General features: G+C 39.4%; 1 protein-coding gene across 2 annotated transcripts in view; it reads right to left on the bottom strand.

Moving 5' to 3' along the window:
- Positions 1 to 318: 318 nt before the first annotated feature.
- The window catches only part of LOC101854263 (solute carrier family 17 member 9), a 24,540-nt gene continuing 4,684 nt past the window's right edge, over positions 319 to 20,174 (bottom strand). The window contains exons 2-12 of one of the 2 annotated variants that reach the window (XM_005101644.3): positions 16,661 to 16,787; positions 15,742 to 15,961; positions 14,964 to 15,063; positions 14,199 to 14,272; positions 13,134 to 13,314; positions 10,997 to 11,093; positions 5,894 to 5,981; positions 4,864 to 4,898; positions 3,484 to 3,655; positions 1,895 to 1,924; positions 319 to 1,285 (exon numbers count right to left, since the gene is read on the bottom strand). In XM_005101644.3, the coding sequence (XP_005101701.3) occupies positions 1,143 to 1,285; positions 1,895 to 1,924; positions 3,484 to 3,655; positions 4,864 to 4,898; positions 5,894 to 5,981; positions 10,997 to 11,093; positions 13,134 to 13,314; positions 14,199 to 14,272; positions 14,964 to 15,063; positions 15,742 to 15,961; positions 16,661 to 16,787 (1,267 nt within the window). In that variant the 3' untranslated portion in view covers positions 319 to 1,142. Of the gene's footprint in view, positions 1,286 to 1,894; positions 1,925 to 3,483; positions 3,656 to 4,863; positions 4,899 to 5,893; positions 5,982 to 9,944; positions 10,042 to 10,996; positions 11,094 to 13,133; positions 13,315 to 14,198; positions 14,273 to 14,963; positions 15,064 to 15,741; positions 15,962 to 16,660; positions 16,788 to 20,174 lie in introns of both variants that reach the window. The other variant, XM_035970589.1, reaches the window with a different exon arrangement.

The following is a 20,174-nucleotide window of genomic DNA, read 5'->3' as shown; positions in this document are numbered from 1 at the left end:
GAGGAGAGATACGGACGACAGATATTTTTGATAGGAAAGAAGGAACAAACCACACCAGAGCACCCGCCCCCAACCCACCAGCGTGGAACAGATAAATGGCCAAACCCATACACTACCGATACCGGGTGCCAGAACAAGACGGAGAAAAGCGCTAGGTTTTTTCCAAAGAAGAGGGTACTCCGTGGAACCCAAATTCAAAGCATGAACATAGCTGCCAACTTTTAACCCCCCCCCCCCCCCCCCCACAAGACTACCCACGCAGGTCAAAATGGTGGGGCATTAGCCAAGTAATGAGTCCCCCCCCCCCCCCCCCCCAAACCCTTCACACACACTTTTCTGCGTTCAATAAACTCAAACTATTCAAAGAAGGCCTGCAGCAAAAGATCCCTCCAACCGACTTACATGGGTTTCGTTCTCATTATTCTTCCCACATCCAGTCTTGAAAGTTTGCAGTTTTTCTTCAGCACCGGCGAGTCCACCAGAAACAATACTAGCAAACAGGGAAAACATATTTTCCAATACAAAAAAGGACTTCCTTACTCAAACTCCCCCAAAATTATTAAGTGAATTTTTTTTTTTTTCCACACTGGTTGGCAGCTATGCAAGAAACAAGACAGTTAAGGACGACACAGGACAAGAAGCCTGAGGCAGAGCGGCACAATATCCCTCGTCAACAGAATTTTTCTGTTTATCATGTAAAAAAAATTCTTCACAATTCACCATTTCAAAACAATTACAAAAATTGCCAATATCAAGTGTGAAAAAAGTGAATTCTAACCTTGCTAAAAAAAAGTTTATGATCTGTCAAGTGGACGATTATAAAATTTTTTAAATGAGAGATGATATAAAAACATCTTTGGTTGGCAGTTTTATCAGAATTGACAAAAGTTTGTCAACTCACAAAAATAAAGGGGTTTTGACAACTTCACGCACGACAAAAAGAATGACTCCTCAATATTACCCCCCTAACATTTCCAAAAAAGTGAACAAAAAGCTTTCAAATATGGCGAAACACAAAGAACAATTCATGAGTCATTTACACGTATCGTGCTCAAAACATCTATATGTAAACTTTGAGATTTGTACAAAACAATACATGTAGCTGCAAATAAATAGAACAATCTCTCCCCCCGCTGGCTTTATCAAGAAACCACTCTCCTGCCTGTGCCGAATATCACGTAGACTATCCAGCCAAACACGCACACCACGGAGGTCTGGCCAAACACAGCGTTCCAGCTCTTGGTCGTCTCTAGTATGTGGCCGGCGATGTACACCCCGACGAAACCTGGACAAAAAACCAAAGCAGCAAACATGAGTTGTTTAGTGAGTAAAACACAACAACGGTCGTTTAGTGCACGAAAAGAGCAAGGTAGATGGAAACAATTGAGGCCAACAAATGGAGAACGATATACCAACTATCCTTCTTTTTTCTTTTTTTTTTAGTATAGGTTTTATGGTGCTCGCAACTGCATAAGGTCATATGAGAGCCAGAAGATTAGAGGTGTTACAAGAGAGTAACAAACATAAAAAAGAAGAATGGGAGATTGGGAGATAAGGACGATAGATATCCGATAGGAAAGAGGAAGCAAACCACACCAGAGCACCCGCCAACCACCCGCAATTATCCTTCAACCACCAGCACAAATATAACAACTCTGGTAATAAACACTAACACCAACTGTTTCAAATAATCAGATCATGTAATTCAAATCATGAAAATGTAAGTAATTAAAGTCTGTCATTACAACAAATACTAATCAGCAAACCAGTTATCACTTACTATAAAAAAAAACAACCTCAATGACAAACAAGAACAACTGAAGAGAGAAGGGCACATGGCTGTTCTGCACTTGTACAAGAGAAACAATTTCCAACAAAGGATCACACTTCTCACCTGGAATTGCACCAGCCATGTTCATGATACCTTGAGAAAAGAAAAGAAAAAATATTAAGTTAACACTAAAGTACCTTTTTTTTTCACGACAATCTGAAACATGTTGAGAAATTGCAAATTCACCGACACTGAGAGAAACCACAGTAACAAATATCAACACCAGATTGATTTTCACAGATTTTGTATTGGTTGGCAGTATGCCTCTCTGAGAATTTGATGCACTATAAAGATAAAGAAAAATAGCAAAGGCACTGATTCCCACTGATGGAAAACACACAACCAAATTCCATTTACCCTCCTGAAAATTACTTCATTACAACAAATCTATTTCTAAAATATCCCCCCCCCCCCCCTCTCCCTCTCTCTCTCTCTCTCTCTCTCTCTCTCTCTCCCCCCCCCTCTTTTAGAAACAAATTTTCAACGCAACGCAACGCAACACAACAACAGAAAGGTCAAGATTTCAGTGCGTTGTTGTTGTTGTTGTTGTTGTTGTTAGCGATCCAGTAGCATTTGAGCGTTAACTCTTCTGCATGATGCCATTCGGTAATAGTTGCATGTTTGTTCTAACTGTTGTCTTGAGGAGTAGAGGCAATTAGATGTGTGGGGTAGCTTGGGAAGAAAACATCCCCTTATATCAGTTAGTTTTCTACAGAAGAACAGATGATGTTCCACTGTCTCTGAGGGGTAGTCACATAGTGGGCAGGCAGCAGACTGCTTTACTCCAATTCGGTTGAGATGTTGGTTGAGGGGTACATGTTGTGTTCTAAGTTGGAAGATTATGGATTGATCTCCCCTCCTCAACTCATTGATTGGATCTTTGACCAGTGGTTTATTCATGGAGATACAGTCGAACCTGCTTGAATGGCCACCTGTATAAGACAATCATCTGTACAAACCACAATTTTTTATTTCCTCCTTTTTTTATTTTTAAATATAACAATGACTTTGGGTAAGATATCTACCTGTCAAAGAAGGCCACTTTTATCCTCACCTGGGTAGCCTTTCAAGAAAATTTCCACAGTATTGTTTAACACTTACAGTACCAGAGGCTCGTATAGTGAAAAACCCTCAAGTACCGCACCAGTTTAGATCGCTGAAGCCGAGGTAGAATCTTTTAAAATAAAAAAATAATAAACAACCACGGCAGCCTGAGAAGCACTCTTTAAAAATTCATAGAGGTTCATCAACCACTCAGCTGTCATATAGAGTGACTTCCTTTGGTACTTACTTCAGAGCAGTGTGTCCACTCGTTGTTTAATTATACTTAAGTGTGCCTGGTTGCGTCGGCGACTTCAGCGGTAGTGGGCACATACTACAGCCTGGCCACGACGGTACTGTAAGTGTTAAGCATTTCTTTTTTAAAATAAAAAATCTGATTGATCAAGTTTTAGTTTTGGTAGAGGTTTTACGGTGCTCCCAACCACATAAGGTCATGTGAGCGCCAGAAGATTAGAGGTGTTCCAAGAGAGTAACAAACATAAAAAGAAGAAGGGGGAAATAAAGACGATAGATGTTTGATAGGAAAGAAGAAGCAAACCACACCAGAGCACCCGCCGCCACCAACCACCCACAATCGGTCGAGCGTTTACCAAAGACGGAGCCGGCGTGCTTGGGAGCGATGTCCTGCGGGTTGACCAGGATGCCGCTGTTGTGGAAGCCGCAGCAGGCCACGGCCAGGGCCAGGCAGATGAGGCAGCTGGTGTAGCTGCTGGTGTACGAGATGATGAACAGGAAGAACGCTGTCCCCAGCAGAGCCACCGACTGGGGAAGTTTTTGGAAGTATTTTGTTAGTGAGTTTGGTTTTTTTGGTTTAATAGTAGAGGGTTTTTGCGGCACTCGCAACTGCATAAAGTCATGTGAGCGCCAGTAAGAGTGTTACGGCACTTGCAACACAATAAGGTCATATAATAAGTGGCGAAGAATAGATTATGTGTTACAAGAGAGTAACATACACAAAAAAGAAGGAAGGGAGATAAGAGCGACAGATGTTTGATAGGTAGGAAAGAAGGAACAAACCACACCAGAGCACCCACCAACTACCGACTGGGGAAGTTTGCGGTAAAAAAAATCAACATTTTTCGCGACTCCTGATAGTAAGATAAAACGCAAGTCTCATTTCTATTTTCTTAACGTACGCGTTTTTACCTGATAGTAAGATAAAACGCAAGTCTCATTACTATTTTCTTAATGTGGGCGATTTTACACCCCTATTGACACAGAGGCGGGCTTTGATCCTACTGTCAGGGTCCACACGATCTGAGAGAGAATACAACATTCCAGAAAAAAAACCCAAGATACCTAATAAAAATTCTGCCCCGACAAGAATTGAGCTTGGGTCTTAGATACCAGTATGCAAGTCTCAGACACATTTTGAAGACGATGTGTCTATTTCAAAAAGAAACATAGAGGAAGAAACATATAACGTCCAACAATTCTTTATCAACGTCACATTTTAATTCTGAAAGGGGTTTGTAGAAATCTGTAATGACTTTAAATTTTTCTAAAACCAGCGTTGCTTCAGACACAAATTAAATCCAACTTGAATAACTTAACACCTCTAAGTGTACTTCGAAAAGAGGCACAAAACCCAAATCTTAATCTAAACCCACCCAGCAGCCCTCTTCTTCACTGGGTCTATCTCTGTCTCCAGCTCCCAACTCAACATCAGTGCCATGTCAGGCCCAAACCCTAAGCCTCACTGTGTTCTCTTCTTCCTAAAATCTTGCTGTTTTCTTCACACCAAAACCATACCGGTACTCTTTTCCTTCCTCGATGTCCTTCAACACTTTGCCATCACAAGGCTCATATAGTGAAAACTCTTGCCATCAAAGGCAAAGGCGTTTTGGGGAAAGTCCACGGAAACTGGGAGGTAAACATCGCCAATCGGAGGGATGAGGTGGCAAAGTGTTAAAACCAACATTTTAAACTCTCAATCATGACCAAAACGAATTATATAAATCCAGACTTACTTCCATGAACTTCCGCACAAAGGTCACAGAATAACCTGAAAACAGAGAAATAAAAATTTTCCCCAAAATAAAATCTATTGATTTAAAAGTTTGTTTCAGTATATTATTATTAAAAAAAAATAATTTTAAGATTAGAAAACAGAAAATATAATTACAAGAAAAACAAACATCTTGAACCTAAATTAACCTTGTGATACTGTACTGTCAAGTATAAAGTGTTTCAAATGGATAAGAATTCAACAAACAACAACTGTATAATATAACTATTGCATGGTATTTAATAGAAGTACTAGCCAGCATACCAGTTTAAACAATCTCGTGGGTTTAAAAAAAAAAAAAGAGTATTAGGGTACTTGCAACACAATAAGGTCATATAAGTGCCGAAGATTAGAGGTGTTACAAGAGAGTAACAAACACAAAAAAGAAGGAGGGGAGATGAAGATGATAGATGTATGATAGGAAAGAAGAAGCAAACCACATCAGAGCACCCGCCAACCACCCACTAACCATCTTGTAAGCATTTTTAAAGAATAACCCAAGCGTGGAAGGTGACCAGTCAGACTAGTTCAGACTACTTCACCAAACGCTAAAAAAAAACTTAACGAGATCAAAGATTGTGTATAACAAGATAGTTCACTCCTCTCTTTGAGCCAATATATTTTTTTAAAAGTGCCCTCAAAATTCCGTGGTGCCCTCTTCGAAAAAACGCGGACTTTGTGAACAAAGTAACCCTACTTGTGTGAAAAAAAAAAAAGTGAAACTAACAAACTGTGCTATTCCTATTCCTCTTCTGGAGAAACGAAAGAGTCGAGCTTCAAAACAAAGACTGCAGCACCATCTGAAGCAATGCGCGGACGGACCTTTTTGGCCGAGTGAACAATCTTGTTACGAACAATCTTTGACAAGAGGCATTAACTTACTTTACTTTACTTTACTTTACTTTTCCGATCCAGCGGCCATTTGGGTTCTAGCCCTTCGGTCTGAGATGCATTAACAAAAAAGTAACAAAAAGCAAAGGAAACCAACGTACCACTGCTGATCATTTTGTCCGCCAGCCACCCGCTGCCTATAGAGCTGGGTATTGTCACAACCCATGGCACCACATTGAACACCCAGCCCTGAGGGGAGATACAGGAATAAAAAAACAATCATTCAATACAGTAAAGTGTGGACAAATTGAACAAGAGAACCAAACTGTGTGCTTTATTTGCTAACTGATTCATACTTCTAGAGTCCTCAGCATGGTAACATTTTCCCCAAATAGATAAAAAGAACAAAAAAAAAAAAAGGAGGAGAGATAAGGACGATAGACGTTTGATAGGAAAGAAGGAGCTAACCACCACAGTGCACCCGCCATCCCCATTTCCCTCCAAAATAACCAAATTGCCCATTGGTGGACGATATTACCCAGGTTGGCAAACACTGGCTTAGAGCAATAAGAATACTGCTTACGTACTCTTTTTTAATAAATTAAAATAGAGCTCTCATGATTACAAAAACACACATTGCAATGAGGAAGTCTATTTATAAAGCACACAGTATTCATCAGGATGAGCTGACAACATGAAGACAGAATGAGCATCAAAATATAAATTTGTCTTCTTTTAAAATGAGGGAGATTCTTTTACATTTAAATTTCATCCATTTTTTAAAACTGTCTTGATTTAGATACATAAAAGCACACTAAAACAATGCAAACCAACCAAGCCATTAAGCAAAGATGCCAACTTTTACTATGCTCCTAAGATTTATCAGTCATCAGATAATGACCACACATGCTAGCATGCTAAACAAACTGTGGCACTACTTCTGTTTCTATAGATGCTCAGGACAAAACAAAACAGCAAGAATTCCAACTTTTTCAGGGATTTTCCCCGTCTCCACACAAAATGCTGTTTTCTTTAAAAGTGTCTGTCTCTCTTAGTTTTAGTAAGGTTTTACGGCGCTCGCAACTGCATAAGGTCATATGAGTGCCAAGGGGTGGATGTTAACAGAGAAGTCCAAACGGGGAATCAGGCTTACTCTGCTCACCTCTCTAGCCTCAACAGCACAAAGTCTGCTTTGACTATCAAGGCACCCCGGAAACAGCAGTTCACAAGAGAGTGACCAACATACAAAAGAAGTAGAGGAAAATGATAATAGTAGAAAGGATCAGGAAATAAAAAGCAGCAGTAAATCCTTTGTCATTCCCGCACAGTATGAGTATGACATTGATCAATCAGCCCATTTACAATTCTACTGTGCATAAGAACATGTTAATGTCCCCCCCTTTGGGAATGGCCTAAAGACACTTCAGTTCACCTCTCTACAGAAAAGCCAGAACAGAAAGCTGAAAAGTCCCTGTTCAAAATTACACTTGCTGTTCACAAGCTTCTAAACTTAATCCTTAGTCTCATGAAATTGAAGATGAACTTCCCACCATATTTTACTGTTCGAGCTTTGCCTATCAACGGTAATTATTCATTCCTCCCTTCCAAACTCAAACCAGTGATACAAATCTACAATGTTTCACCAGCGAAAAAAGGCACAAGCACAATTTGTACTATTTTACGACAGACAACACAAAATGTGTTCAAAAAGTTATTGATATGTGTGTCATTTATAATTTATGCTGTTTCACGACAGTCTCTTACAACTGTAAAATCGGGACGTTTTATGAGACGTGGGTCAGGCCGTAAACACTGAATAAATTACCCACATACCTCCCTTCCAACTGATTTGCTAATTCGATTTTATGTAGTTTTAGCATTTAGTATAAGAATAACCAGGGCACAAAACAAAAAAAAATCATTTGAGATCAGGGGAAATAAGTAGACACCACACGTGAGGACATTCAAATTTCTTATTTCATTCCAAAAGCAAAAAAAACAACAAGTGCCCTCATAAGGATAGTAAATTCCAGAAAAGAAAACAAATACAAGCTTTACAGTCAAACTTTGATTCAAAGCATATGAATAATCTAAGGATGTGGAAACTAAAATAACTATGCACATGCAACAATTCAAAGCCACAGCACCAAATGAGAAAATATGCATGGTGTAAAAAAAAAATTGTATCTGATGAAATACAAAATGTGCTCACTGCTCTAAACTGACAAGTTTCCCGAAATCCAATCAAATCCACACTAACTAAAATAGCTTCCTAAAGGATCAATCTATCCTGAAAAGAAAGCTTATAAGATAATTCAGTCAAATGAGCATTTTACAGCATATTCAGCTCTATTAATTAGACTGGCGATCATAAAGTTAGTAGAGCATTTAAGTTTTTTTTTAGTAGAGGTTTTACGGCACTCGCAACTGCATAATAGCATTTAAGTTAATTCAGACTAAGAAGCGTTTTACAACAGGATCAACTCTAATATGTAAACTATGTTAGTACCCAGAACCAGACACACAAACAAAGCAAACCTAATTTTTTAAAAAGCACACAAGCCAATATGCAAATGGTTGTTACAGCTCATAAATATTTATAATATACATAATACGTTGCCCATCTACCTGTTCACACAAAACGTGTCTACAAACGCTCGCCGCCACATTACATACTTACCACCTGCCACCAAACTTCAATGTACATTTGACAAAATCTACTCTGTGTCGCAAAGCGTAACATCTGCCACCACAACAAAAGCAGTCTACTAATAATGGTTACTACTGCACACGAATAGCATAAAGGAAACAAAACGGTTGGGGAAAGCCACACACAAAAGCAAGGCAAAGGCTGTGCTGTTACTTTTGTGTTAATCTGTACTTAAAATTGATCAAAACGCAGATGAACTTTTTACTATAAGCCAAAATCAGTCTCAGTATCAAACAATCTCATAATACCCCCCCCCCCCCCCCTTACAAACTATAGGGAAATAAATAAATGAAGTTCTGAAGAACTTTTTTTTCACAAAGAAAGTATAAAAAAATGAAACAGCTGACAGAGAATAAGTTTGCTGGCAAGCTGTTCAAATGTGTTAAGCCCAGAAAGCTAAATTTTCCAGGAGAGATGGACAAAACTGTTTCATTCCTCTTAATGCTTGTACCTACGTTATGCATCTTTTTTTGCTTTTTTTTTTTTTTTTTAAAGTTTGGAATTTCAATTTCGACAACATATTTATTACGTACATAGAACCAACACCACACATTACGACTGAACAGCTGGCAGATGAATTATGCAGCTCAACAGCTGTTCTTTCTCTTCTCACCACTGCTGTGAGAATTTATCACAAATACACGGAGAGTTTACTAATTTAATCACCTTTTGCAAGAGGTTCCAAAACAAATCGTCACTACGCTAGTAAAATGCCACATTTCACTTTTGTTGAAATGAAAGGAAAAAACTGTTGAACTACGCTATTTATCATCTAATAATGGTTCTTCTGTGACTGCCAGCGCATTTTGTTTTGATTTTACCAAAAGATAGATATAGATCTACAATGTAGTTCCACCAAACAAAATAAAAGGCCAGTCGCATTTTGGCACAACTCTGACTTGTGGTATTTCTACTAGCGTAGTGACAAAATACACTCTCATCTATCCCATAAAATGACATTCATCAAAACCCATACATGTGTTCAAGCCTACTGCTGTCCAAAAATGTTTCCTTCAATATTTTTTTTAAAATGGGGATTCTTCTTTATCTTCAATCTTCAGTGTTCTTGACCATTCGATGAAGCTCACAAAATGTTTTAAAACTCTCTATGTGACTGAAATAAGATAAAACCTGCTCTTCTATAAAATCAATATGCAAATTGCTTTTCCGGCACGGTTATGCCGTTTTCAAAATAAAATGATTCTCAACCAAGCGGGATTTTCACAATTTACGTCTGCCAACTATTCGACTGTGGGTTTTTTTTCCAGAACCAAAAGGAATATATGTAAATTGGGTTTGCAAACAAAATGTTTTCAGTAACTTTGTGTTCTGTATTTAATTCCTGTGGTAACAGCCTGAGAACCAAGCAATCTTATACAAAGAACTAAAAGAGAGAAACGGGACACAAAAAGCACTCAGACACAGAGGATTGTCAGAGTATGTTAAGATAAAGAACGAAAAAAAAAAAAGTGCACCGCCGCCAAAGCCCCATCTCTCCTTACCTTGGCAGTGGGAAAGTTCTCATGAAAGTAGGTTGGCAGCCATGAGAGAAGCACAAAGAAGGAGTAGGCATGACAGAAGTGTCCGACAAGCAGAGCCCTGTGAAGGAAGGGAGGAAGGAAAACCTTGCAAACAAACAGGCAGGAGAGAGAGAGAGAGAGAGAGAGAGAGAGAGAGAGAGAGGGAGGGAGGGAGGGAGGGAGGGAGGGAGGGAGGGAGGGAGGGAGGGAGAGAGGGAGAGAGGGAGAGAGGGAGAGAGGGAGAGAGAGAGAGAGAGAGAGAGAGAGAGAGAGAGAGAGAGAGAGAGAGAGAGAGAGAGAGAGAGGACAACTCTCACTGGCCCAAACACAGCAGTGGGGGACGGAAGCTTTCAGTATTCTCCGGCTCTGTACACTGATTCAATAACAAAGTGACGTCCTTCACAGGGTCAGCTCAGGGTGACAGGCTTCCTTCACGCCAAGGGTAACTCTTTCGCATTCAGCAACGTAACGTAAGCACACAGTAAGGATCCCACGTGCAGCAAAATTGTGCTTCGACGCTATCAAATACATCTACGCTAATACATTTCCTTCCATTAAGCAAGCAAAAAAAATCCCCTAAAACCCTATGAGAGTCAAAGCTTTAGACCTCTGCTTTTAGTATCTATGGATATTTGTGAACACACAGAAGGAAAGGAATTTGAGAATGTTAGTGCTTTAAAAAAAAATGTTTATATACTCAGCTTGTGACACGGAGTACTGACTTTAGTATCAAGCATACTACAATATGACGTCTAAACCAAAACACCAGGGATTAATCACAGGCATTAACCTCTAAACTAAATACAACACGATGCCCCATTCACAATCCACACAATCCACAGTACAGTTAGCAAAAGATACTCTTTCAGGTCTCCAATGATCAAAGCACAACACAGCCTTTGCTCGGAGAGTTCAACACAAGAAAAAAAGCAACAACAACAGAGTCCAGAAAAAAAAAGTTCCCTTCAAAATACCGACAAAGGTTAATGCGTACACAAAGACAACGCCAAGAGTCCATGCCATCGACCATTTACCTTAGCTGTGGGGAAATTTTCATGAAAGTAAGTAGGCATCCAGGAGAGTAAGATGTAAAAGGCATTGTTCTCACAGAAATGGCCCACTAACAGAGACCTGTGGAGACAAGGCGACAAAATGAACAGAGGGAAAAAACAGAGGGGAAGAAAGAGAGAGAAAACAGAGGGGAAGAAAGAAGGGAAGAATGAGAGACAAAACAGGGGGAAAGAAAGAGAGACAAAACACAGGGGAAGAAAGAGAGACAAAACAGCGGGGGAAGAAAGAGAGACAAAACAGAGGGGAAGAAAGAGAGCGAAAATAAACAGGGGGGAAGAAAGAGAGACAAAACAGAGGGGAAGAAAGAAAGAGAAAAAACAGAGAGGAAGAAAGAGAGAGAAAATAAACAGAGGGGAAGAAAGAGAGAGAAAATAAACAGAGAGGAAGAAAGAGAGAGAAAATAGAGGGGAAGAAAGAGAGACAAAACAGAGGGGAAGAAAGAGAGAGAAAATAAACAGAGAGGAAGAAAGAGAGACAAAATAAACAGAAAGGAAGAAAGAGAGAGAAAATAAACAGAGGGGAAGAAAGAGAGAGAAAATAGAGGGGAAGAAAGAGAGAGAAAACAGAGGGGAAGAAAGAGAGAGACAAAACAGAGGGGAAGAAAGAGAGAGACAAAACAGAGGGGAAGAAAGAGAGACAAAACAGAGGGAAAGAAAGAGAGACAAAACAGAGGGGAAGAAAGAGAGAAAAAACAGAGGGGAAGAAACTGTATCCCAAAGTGATGGATCCTTTCTAGTAGAATTACCGCCTATCACATTTGTGAAAATACAGAAATCTTTACAGCAACATTTGCTCTCAACATCCCTATACCTGTCCCCCCCCCCCCCCCCCCAAAAAAAAAGGTGCACACACACTAGGCAAAACAAAACAAACTAAAAGAAGAAGACACAGACCACACCGTTGTACCTTCCATCAATTCCACAATCGCAAAGCAACAAGAAAATTAGAGCATTAGCTTGATGCACTTAAAAATAAAAACAATAAAGAAACTACTGGCTTAAAGGCAAGCCAAGTTGAGCTACAACAGATTATGGCGAGTCCACACCACGACTGTCACAGAGAGACAGATCAGGAGCAACAAAAGTGGTCAGTAGCTCAGAAAGCAAGTAGAAGATGACCGCACCGCAGCACCCACTGACCACCCTGACAAGGGAGTGCTCTTTTAGTTTTAGTAGAGGTTTTACGGCACTTGCAATTGCATAAGTTCATATGAGCGCCAGAAGATTAGAGAGAGGTGTTACAAGAGGGTAACAAACATAAAAAAGAAGGAGGGGAGATAAGGACGATAGATGTTGGATAGGAAAGAAGAAGCAAACCACACCAGAGCACCCGCCAACCACCCACAAGCAAGTGACCAATTGTCATCTCTTACTACTCATTATGATGAAAACATCACCATTAGCAATAGCATCAATAATCAGAAAGCAATATCAAAATTTGTTTTATTTTTGTAGCATTTAAGTACCCTGTTAGACACAAATAGGCCATTTAGCAGTCTGGAGTGTGCAGGAAACAAAAGAAGCCAGTGACGATATCAATAATTAATAAAGTCCCTTCTGAGAGTGTATTGCGAGTAAAGCAGGAGTCGCACTGACAGACAAACCATCACAAGTTTTTTACTACACAAAACGGAAACCATTCATGTCAAAGATTTTATGTTTTGTCCAACCCCCCCCCCCCCCCCCCCCCCCAAAAAAAACTATCTGTGAATGAACAATCAAGTTTACCTGTTGTCTTATGAAGCACAGTAAGTAGAGTGGGTGACAAAAATAAATGTCATACACAATGCCTTTAATTTCGCACTCGCACAGAAAAACAGAGGTTGTGTTGACTGAATTTTCTGAGGTTCCTGTAATTAATGTTTGATGAAAAGGTTACCCACCAAAAAACCTCCTTGCTTTTCTTTCTTTTTTTTTTTTTTTTTAATTTGCTTGCATAAAAAAAACACATCACCATATAATAGCTATCTGATTTTGTGCTAAATAAAACAACATGAAAAAGAGACAGAAACAACAAGAAAAGAGAAAGGACATACCAAAAGCGCCCTCGAACCACCCGCAAACCCATTTGCACTTTATCACACAACTGTTTTACTCTTACCAAAACGCTGGCTTTGTGAACAGAAGAATCCACGGCACTGAAGATCTGGTCTCTGGTTTGTCTTTGGACGTGGCAAGATCCGGTAAGGGAGCATCGGCTAAAGACACCACAACACTCTTGTTCCTCTGCCTGGCTATGAGCATGTAGCGCATCAACAGCATCCAGGTCAGCCCACACAAACCTACACAGCACACGGACGGAGTTTAGTTTAGTTTTAGTAAATTTTTATATTTTTTTGGGGGTAGTAGTTTTACTGCACTTGCAACACAATAAGGTCATATAAGTGCCGAAGATTAGAGGTATCACAAGAGAGTAACAAACACAAAAAAGAAGGAGGGGTGATAAAGACGATAAGCTGTTTGATAGGACAGTAGAAGCAAACTACACCAGAGCACCCGCCAACCACCCACTAGATTTAGTAAGAGTTTTACAGCACTTGCAACACAATTACGTCATAAAAGTGCCAAAGATTAGAGCTGTTTCTAGTTAAACATACGGTATGATAAGGTTACCAACAGAGAAGCTTCCATCACATTCCATCAATGTTATCTATTTCCTAAATCTTTCCTTGACATTTCTTTTTCTGGGACATTTCAGTAACCCACTCCCAGCACTTTTCAAGGACCCCCCGAGCTACTGTTGAGTTCCTGCGTGCTGCCGGCATCGCTGACCGTTTATAAGGCCACAGCGCCAGAAGAGAGAGAGAGAGAGAGTTCTTTTTCAAATAAATTCACATGCAAAACTTATATCTAATAATAAATTGCATTTATATAGCACATTTCCACAAAGAAGTGCTCAATGCGCTGTACAATAATACAAAGAACATATAGAGCGAACAGCTCATATAGTAATCCTCTTTCTCTCTCTCACTAGTCTCACTCTGTCTCTGTCTCTCTCTTTCTCTCTCTCTTTCTAGTACATCTTTGAGTAAAGACAATCCCACAAAGCTTACCCAGACACCCTCGCACACATTGATGAATTCACACAGTCATAAATTCTTACAGAACAGAACATCTAAATACAAAAGTATTCATACTCGTAAGAAAAGAGAAAAATAAGACATACCTATGAAGTAAAATGGAAACTGCCAACCGTATCTATCCATGAGTATAGAACCTACACTGCCAGTAAGAAGTGTTCTGAAACAGAGTATGGAAATGAAAGCAAGACATTAGTAGCTATACCCAGCTTGTCAACGGCTCTTCAAATATGAGTGTTACTAACTAAATACATTTTAAAAACATATACTTAAGTATCATAATCCACCAAATTGTGAAAAGAGTAAACAAAAAAAAAATATATGCTATAAAGAGCACAAGTAGAGACTACATCAAAACAAGAGGAAAAACAAGACCAAAACCTCATTATTCCAAAGAACACCAACAAGAGGCGTCCATTTAGAAAAGCACCGACCAACCAACCCTTGCCTTACTGGATCCTCTCCAGCACCCCTACACAGAAAGAGTTATTCTATCATTGACTTCATAATCTTAAATAATTCATCAGCTGGTGATATTCACAGAACAAAAATTTGATGTACGGAGTATGTCAAACAACGTAGAGTAGCCCCCATTTTCAGGATGTACAGTGTACAACAACAGCACACTGAACAGGTTAGTTTTCAGTTTTAGTAAGTTTTACGGCACTTGCAACACAATAAGGTCATATAAGTGCCGAAGATTAGAGGTGTTACAAGAGAGTAACAAACACAAAAAAGAAAAAGGAGAGATCAGGACAATAGATGTTTGGTAGGAAAGAAGGAACAAACCACACCAGAGCACCCACCAACCACCCACACAGAACAGGTTAAGGGAGGTGAAATATTCTTACCCAATGTGAGAGCCTGATGCCACCATACTGTAGGTGAGAGAGCGCTCCTGCTCGTTGACTTTACGGGATATAATACTCGTCATCCCTGGGTAGTGAAATCCTGGAAACAAATTTAAAAAAAAAAAAATAGTAAGCCCTACATGAATTGAGTGCCCACTCATCTCAAACTAATACTGTTTTCAACAGACAAGTAAGAAACCAATCTCGGATTCTGTAAGTAATCTTCTATGTGATGATTAAAACCTAAACTTCAAACCCTTGGAACACAGACTATATATCATAATTAATACCAGTTCTTCCAATAAAAAATTCCTGTGATTCTATCTCCAAAAACTGAAATTCCCTGCTAGATGGTTAACTGTACACAACCTGCAGTTCAATAGACAAAAAAAATGCCAAGACATGGATTACTTATGTAAATTAGAAAACAATTATTGGGGGATCCCTTTTCATGGGCACTCCTGGGAAAAACAGGAAGGGGTTAACTCAAAAAAGTAACAAATTCCAAACAGCTCACAAAGATCCCCTTTTTAATAAAATGCTTGTTTTCAAACAAATTAAAAGGTTTCATTTGGAAGTCAGAAATCCATACAAGGTTTTAGTACCTTTTACTTTTAGGGTAACAAAGAACAAGGATTTTTTAATTGTCCAAATATGTGTATGTGCCCGCACTTGAAAGACTAAACTTTTTCATGAATATGTGTACACACGTCAGTGCTATAGCTATAACACTGCAAACTATAGACTCCCTTTTTGTAATAATAAATAATAGAGTTACCTTGACAGATTCCCAGAGAAACTCGTGAAAGCACCACTATGTAAAGAGAAATGTGTTTGTCGGTCGACAAATAGGCCAGCTGCGGCGTCCAGAACGTGATGAGAGACCACATGCAGGCCGCGATGGGCAGCACAATGTCCCCGCCAATACGGTCACTCAGGTAGCCACCAAGGAACTGAGTCATCGTGTAGCCCCAGAAAAAGGAAGACAGCACTGTCCCCTGAAGGAAGGAAAGGATACCATTTTAAAAGACCAAGTCTAATAATAGCGTTTCAAGAGGGAACACGCAATACATGAAAAGATTCCATCGATGGATCTGTATTAATAGCAAGGGGAAACAATTACAGCGAATTATAGGCGATTTCCAGGTTGAGAACCATAGATATGGGCTACATAGAAGCGGAACCAATAAATTGGCAAAAAGATATTATTAATCCGAATACAGGAAAAAGAGGCTAAAACAGCACCTGGACATGGATGGCTGGTGCCTCTATAAATAAATCATTGATGGTTTGGTCTGATAGCTTTAACACAAAATAGGAGAAGACTGCACGATAACTGTACATAACATTGTTAAATCTAACTCACATTCTGACTAAAAGTTGTGTACCATAGTTATTATAATTATATGTCTCCTTTATTTTACAAAAAACAAAAATTGTCTAATGGCACAAACACCTGGGAATGCAACATAGTGGTGTTGAACAAACCACAAAACCTGAAGTTATTACAACAGACAATTCAATATGTACATGAATTAATATTCATATCTTTATGAATATGAAGATACAACAGTATAAAAACGGGGGGTGGGGGGGGGTTATGGTCAATGAAATTGGACAGTATTTCTAAAATTCTCATGATATTACCCAAAAATATCCCAATGAAACATGTGCAAGAATTACGAGGATATACTCACCGATTCTGTTTTATCCCAGCCCAGTTCTTGGGAGGTGGAAACAATGCACAGAGGCATGATGGTCCTGGCAGCATAGAGCATTGATGTCCCAAGCATAAGACCAACAACCCATTGTTTTTTCTCACTTCTGTAAAACAAAACAAAAAAAGTTAACAATACTTCCTTAGTCTTTAGTCTTCTCAAAACAATCAAGTTGTAGTAAACTATAACAAGGAAAGCCACAGCCTATTTACACAGCATGCACACAGTTATCACACTCAAAGTCAAAGTCAAAGCCATGATGAAAAGAAAAGCTAATTTTTCTTTCATTCAGTGATCCTTAATTTCGTACATTTCCCTACAACGTTTCATTATGTTGTAGCATTCATACTCTTCTGAAGGGGGACATATATAACTAATATAACAAAGAGGCTAAAAAAAGAAGTGAGGCTCTAAGTGTGCAGTGAGCTGTAACTGAAGGAAATCAGAATAGTGAAAAGAAGGATAAAAATTCACCTCCCTGCCACACAGGATCGGAGGGGTATGGGTAAAGCAATATAATATATCCCCAGCTGGCAAGTAATGTCTAGGCATGTTAAGACAAGATTATAAGATAATACTTTATTATTAGAAAGTGTCAGCGTCAGCTATTTGGGCCCACAACAAAACGATTCTAGCAATTCAGTTTTTTTGCTCTTCCTTTCACTTGTCAAAAGAGACAAACCAACAACCGAACACTGCCTTCCCCCGACCTCAAAAATACAATGACAATGACAATCTTTATTCATCTCGCAGGGAGATTATTAATACTTGTGTAAACAAACAATACAAACCCCCCCCCCCCAAAACCAAAAAGTAAACCTACTTTGTCTTCTCCACTGAGTCCATTTAAATACATTTATTATATATATATATAGGCTCATTTTCCATTTAAACTGCACCATTTGTTCTATTAAATTAGGAGATCACAATCCATCAAAACCTAACCTGACATCCATTTTCTTCCCCAAATGAAATTCTTCCTTTCGTGAGAGTAGTGACTTCAAGCCAATAAATGTTAAAATGAATTGTTTTTGCATTTGACACTTAGGCTTATATAAAACTTATAGAGATGCTGGGGTATTCATACTACGAAAAATCAGCAAATCTACCCCAGAAACAGATCATGATCAGGGTAACCCTAAGATAAAAAGACCAGATATTTCATCTATATAGACTCTCAAGTCAATCTACATAAAAGTACAAATAATGCAACATTCCTATGTTATAGCTTTTGCAGTGTAAAATAGACAGAAATGCTTTTTAATGACCCTGTGCTGCTCAGTGGGTATAACCTTTCCACCAACAACCAGTTTTTATGCTCTATTTTAATTAGAGCCAAAGATATATATATGGTCACCAGGTGTTCTACGTTTACAGATTGTTTATGTCAGTTTGAATCTCATTAGCATATAAACAATACACATGGTCATTAGCTCAAGTATCTGAAACATCGTCTCACTGTTTTTATCAGTCGGGCAATGGTTTTAAAGGTTTACTGCAATAATTAATTTGGTGTACGTTTTGTGTGCTTTTTTCACTTCAATAATAAATTTACTACTACATGATGCAAACATAGGCCTACAATGCCTACAGATTTCTAGGGAAATTGCCATATCCGTGCAATTTTCTTCTGTTTTAAAAAAAAAAACTAGAATCTAGATCTAGATCTCTATCTAGACAGATAGAGATCTAGAGGAGCAACAAATAAGTCCTAACAATTTTAGCCTATTTTTTTCAAAATCAATGGATATTTTAAATTTAAAAAAGGAAATGTCTAGGTACACCCCAATTGGGGACTACGTAGTCATGGCGTCTAGGTAGTCCCCCAACTGGGGTTTGCCTAGTACTTAAAAACCACAGGTCTTTGAAGTTAGAATTTTTACTACGAAGTGAGTAGCCTACGGAGTGGGAATCATTTTTTGGGGGGTTTTATATTCCCACCCGAGTCAGGTCACTTCTCATCCTTCCTATGGCAACATTTAGGTCAGGTAGGCCTCCAAGATAAGGTTGGTCGGTTGGAATAACATTTTCTTCTATTCCCACCGGGGGGGGGAGGGGGGGGGGGAGGAGAAAATATCTTTATATTCCCACCAAGGCCAAGGGGGTGAGAATTTAAGAGAAAACCTTAATAATAATAGATCTATAAATCTTACAATAAATATTCCCACGTTGGGAATAACGGCAACCTTTTTACAAGAGATATCGGCAATTGTTAACCCTGGAAGTGCTCAAGCCCTATATAAAGGGCATGAGCCGGGCTACCCGGGAAGCGCACAGACCCTATATATAGGGCTGACCTACTTCGACCGGGAAGCGCGCAGGCCCTATTTAAAGGGCATATAGACGTTGACCTTTTTCAAGGGAAAATTTCAGTATTCCTTATATGGAAAATGACGTAGTAAATTACAGGACAAAGTTATAAATAGTGACCAATGACTTTGCAAGTTATCTTGACCCCGTAAAGTGTCTCTCGGCCAAGATATTGATCGATAAAGTGACGCTGTCCAGCTGAGAGACTACGCGCTATGTATTATCATTTGTTTCGCCGTGCTAAAGTACTAATTGTTGAGCTTATCGCGTTTTGCGCTTTGTGATCGCTTATCATTTTTGAATGGCTCATTTTATCAGCTTTGAGAAAAGATATGCTTTTATTGTGCCTTTTATCATCTGTTGAGCCGTAAATGGTAATTTTTCAGTAGCAGGTACACATCTTGGGTGTATCTCAGCTGATATCCCCCCCGCCTTACCCCTCATGTTTACAACCGATCGGCCGTGGCGGCGGGGCATTTTAGGCGCATTACTTCCAGTGAAACGCTGCTCAGCGCTTCTAGGGTTAAGATTCCCGCATTTAATTCCGGTGTTTAGGGTCAGGCTTAGGGTTACGGGCCAAAGCGAAACATGCCTTGAAAAACGCACATTCGCACATCAGAATTAAACGTGGGAATCTTATACTTACCATTAACAATCGCCGAGAGGTCAAGGGAATCAGTATCTAGGCCTACTCTTGCATTCAAAATTAAGTCGCTTTAAATTAATTTGGACAAAATTAAATGCCATTGTCATTGCTTAAAAAAATATGATACAAGTAAGCAGATATACACACCTTTAATTTCTAATTTGTAACATTGTAAGAACAGTCGGTAAGATTGTACTTTATCGGACCACCGGTCGGAACTACTTTCGCTATGGCGCCCCTGGTGCCTAATGGCCCGCTATTCTTCGTTTCCGAGCTCCCCTACTCACTCTCTAACTCAGTTTTCTACGTCTCCTCACTCTTCAACTGCCAGCAATCGACTGACGTCTCTTACCGGGTTTTTCAGTCATCACCACCGTGCCCTTTGACCCATGACCCTGACACCTTAAGGTTAATTGGTCAATCTAATCACGTGGTCCGCTATTCTTATTTGCTCGCGACTCTGCTGGCCTGGCCTACTCCTGGTCCGGCAAAGTACAATGGAGGGCTAGAGATGCGCACGAGAGCTCATTTGCATAA

The sequence above is a fragment of the Aplysia californica genome, unplaced genomic scaffold, assembly GCF_000002075.1.
Source record: "Aplysia californica isolate F4 #8 unplaced genomic scaffold, AplCal3.0 scaffold00292, whole genome shotgun sequence".
Taxonomy (NCBI): domain Eukaryota; kingdom Metazoa; phylum Mollusca; class Gastropoda; order Aplysiida; family Aplysiidae; genus Aplysia; species Aplysia californica.
Note: the sequence above shows the minus strand (reverse complement) of the source record. Positions and strands in the feature narration are given on the sequence as shown.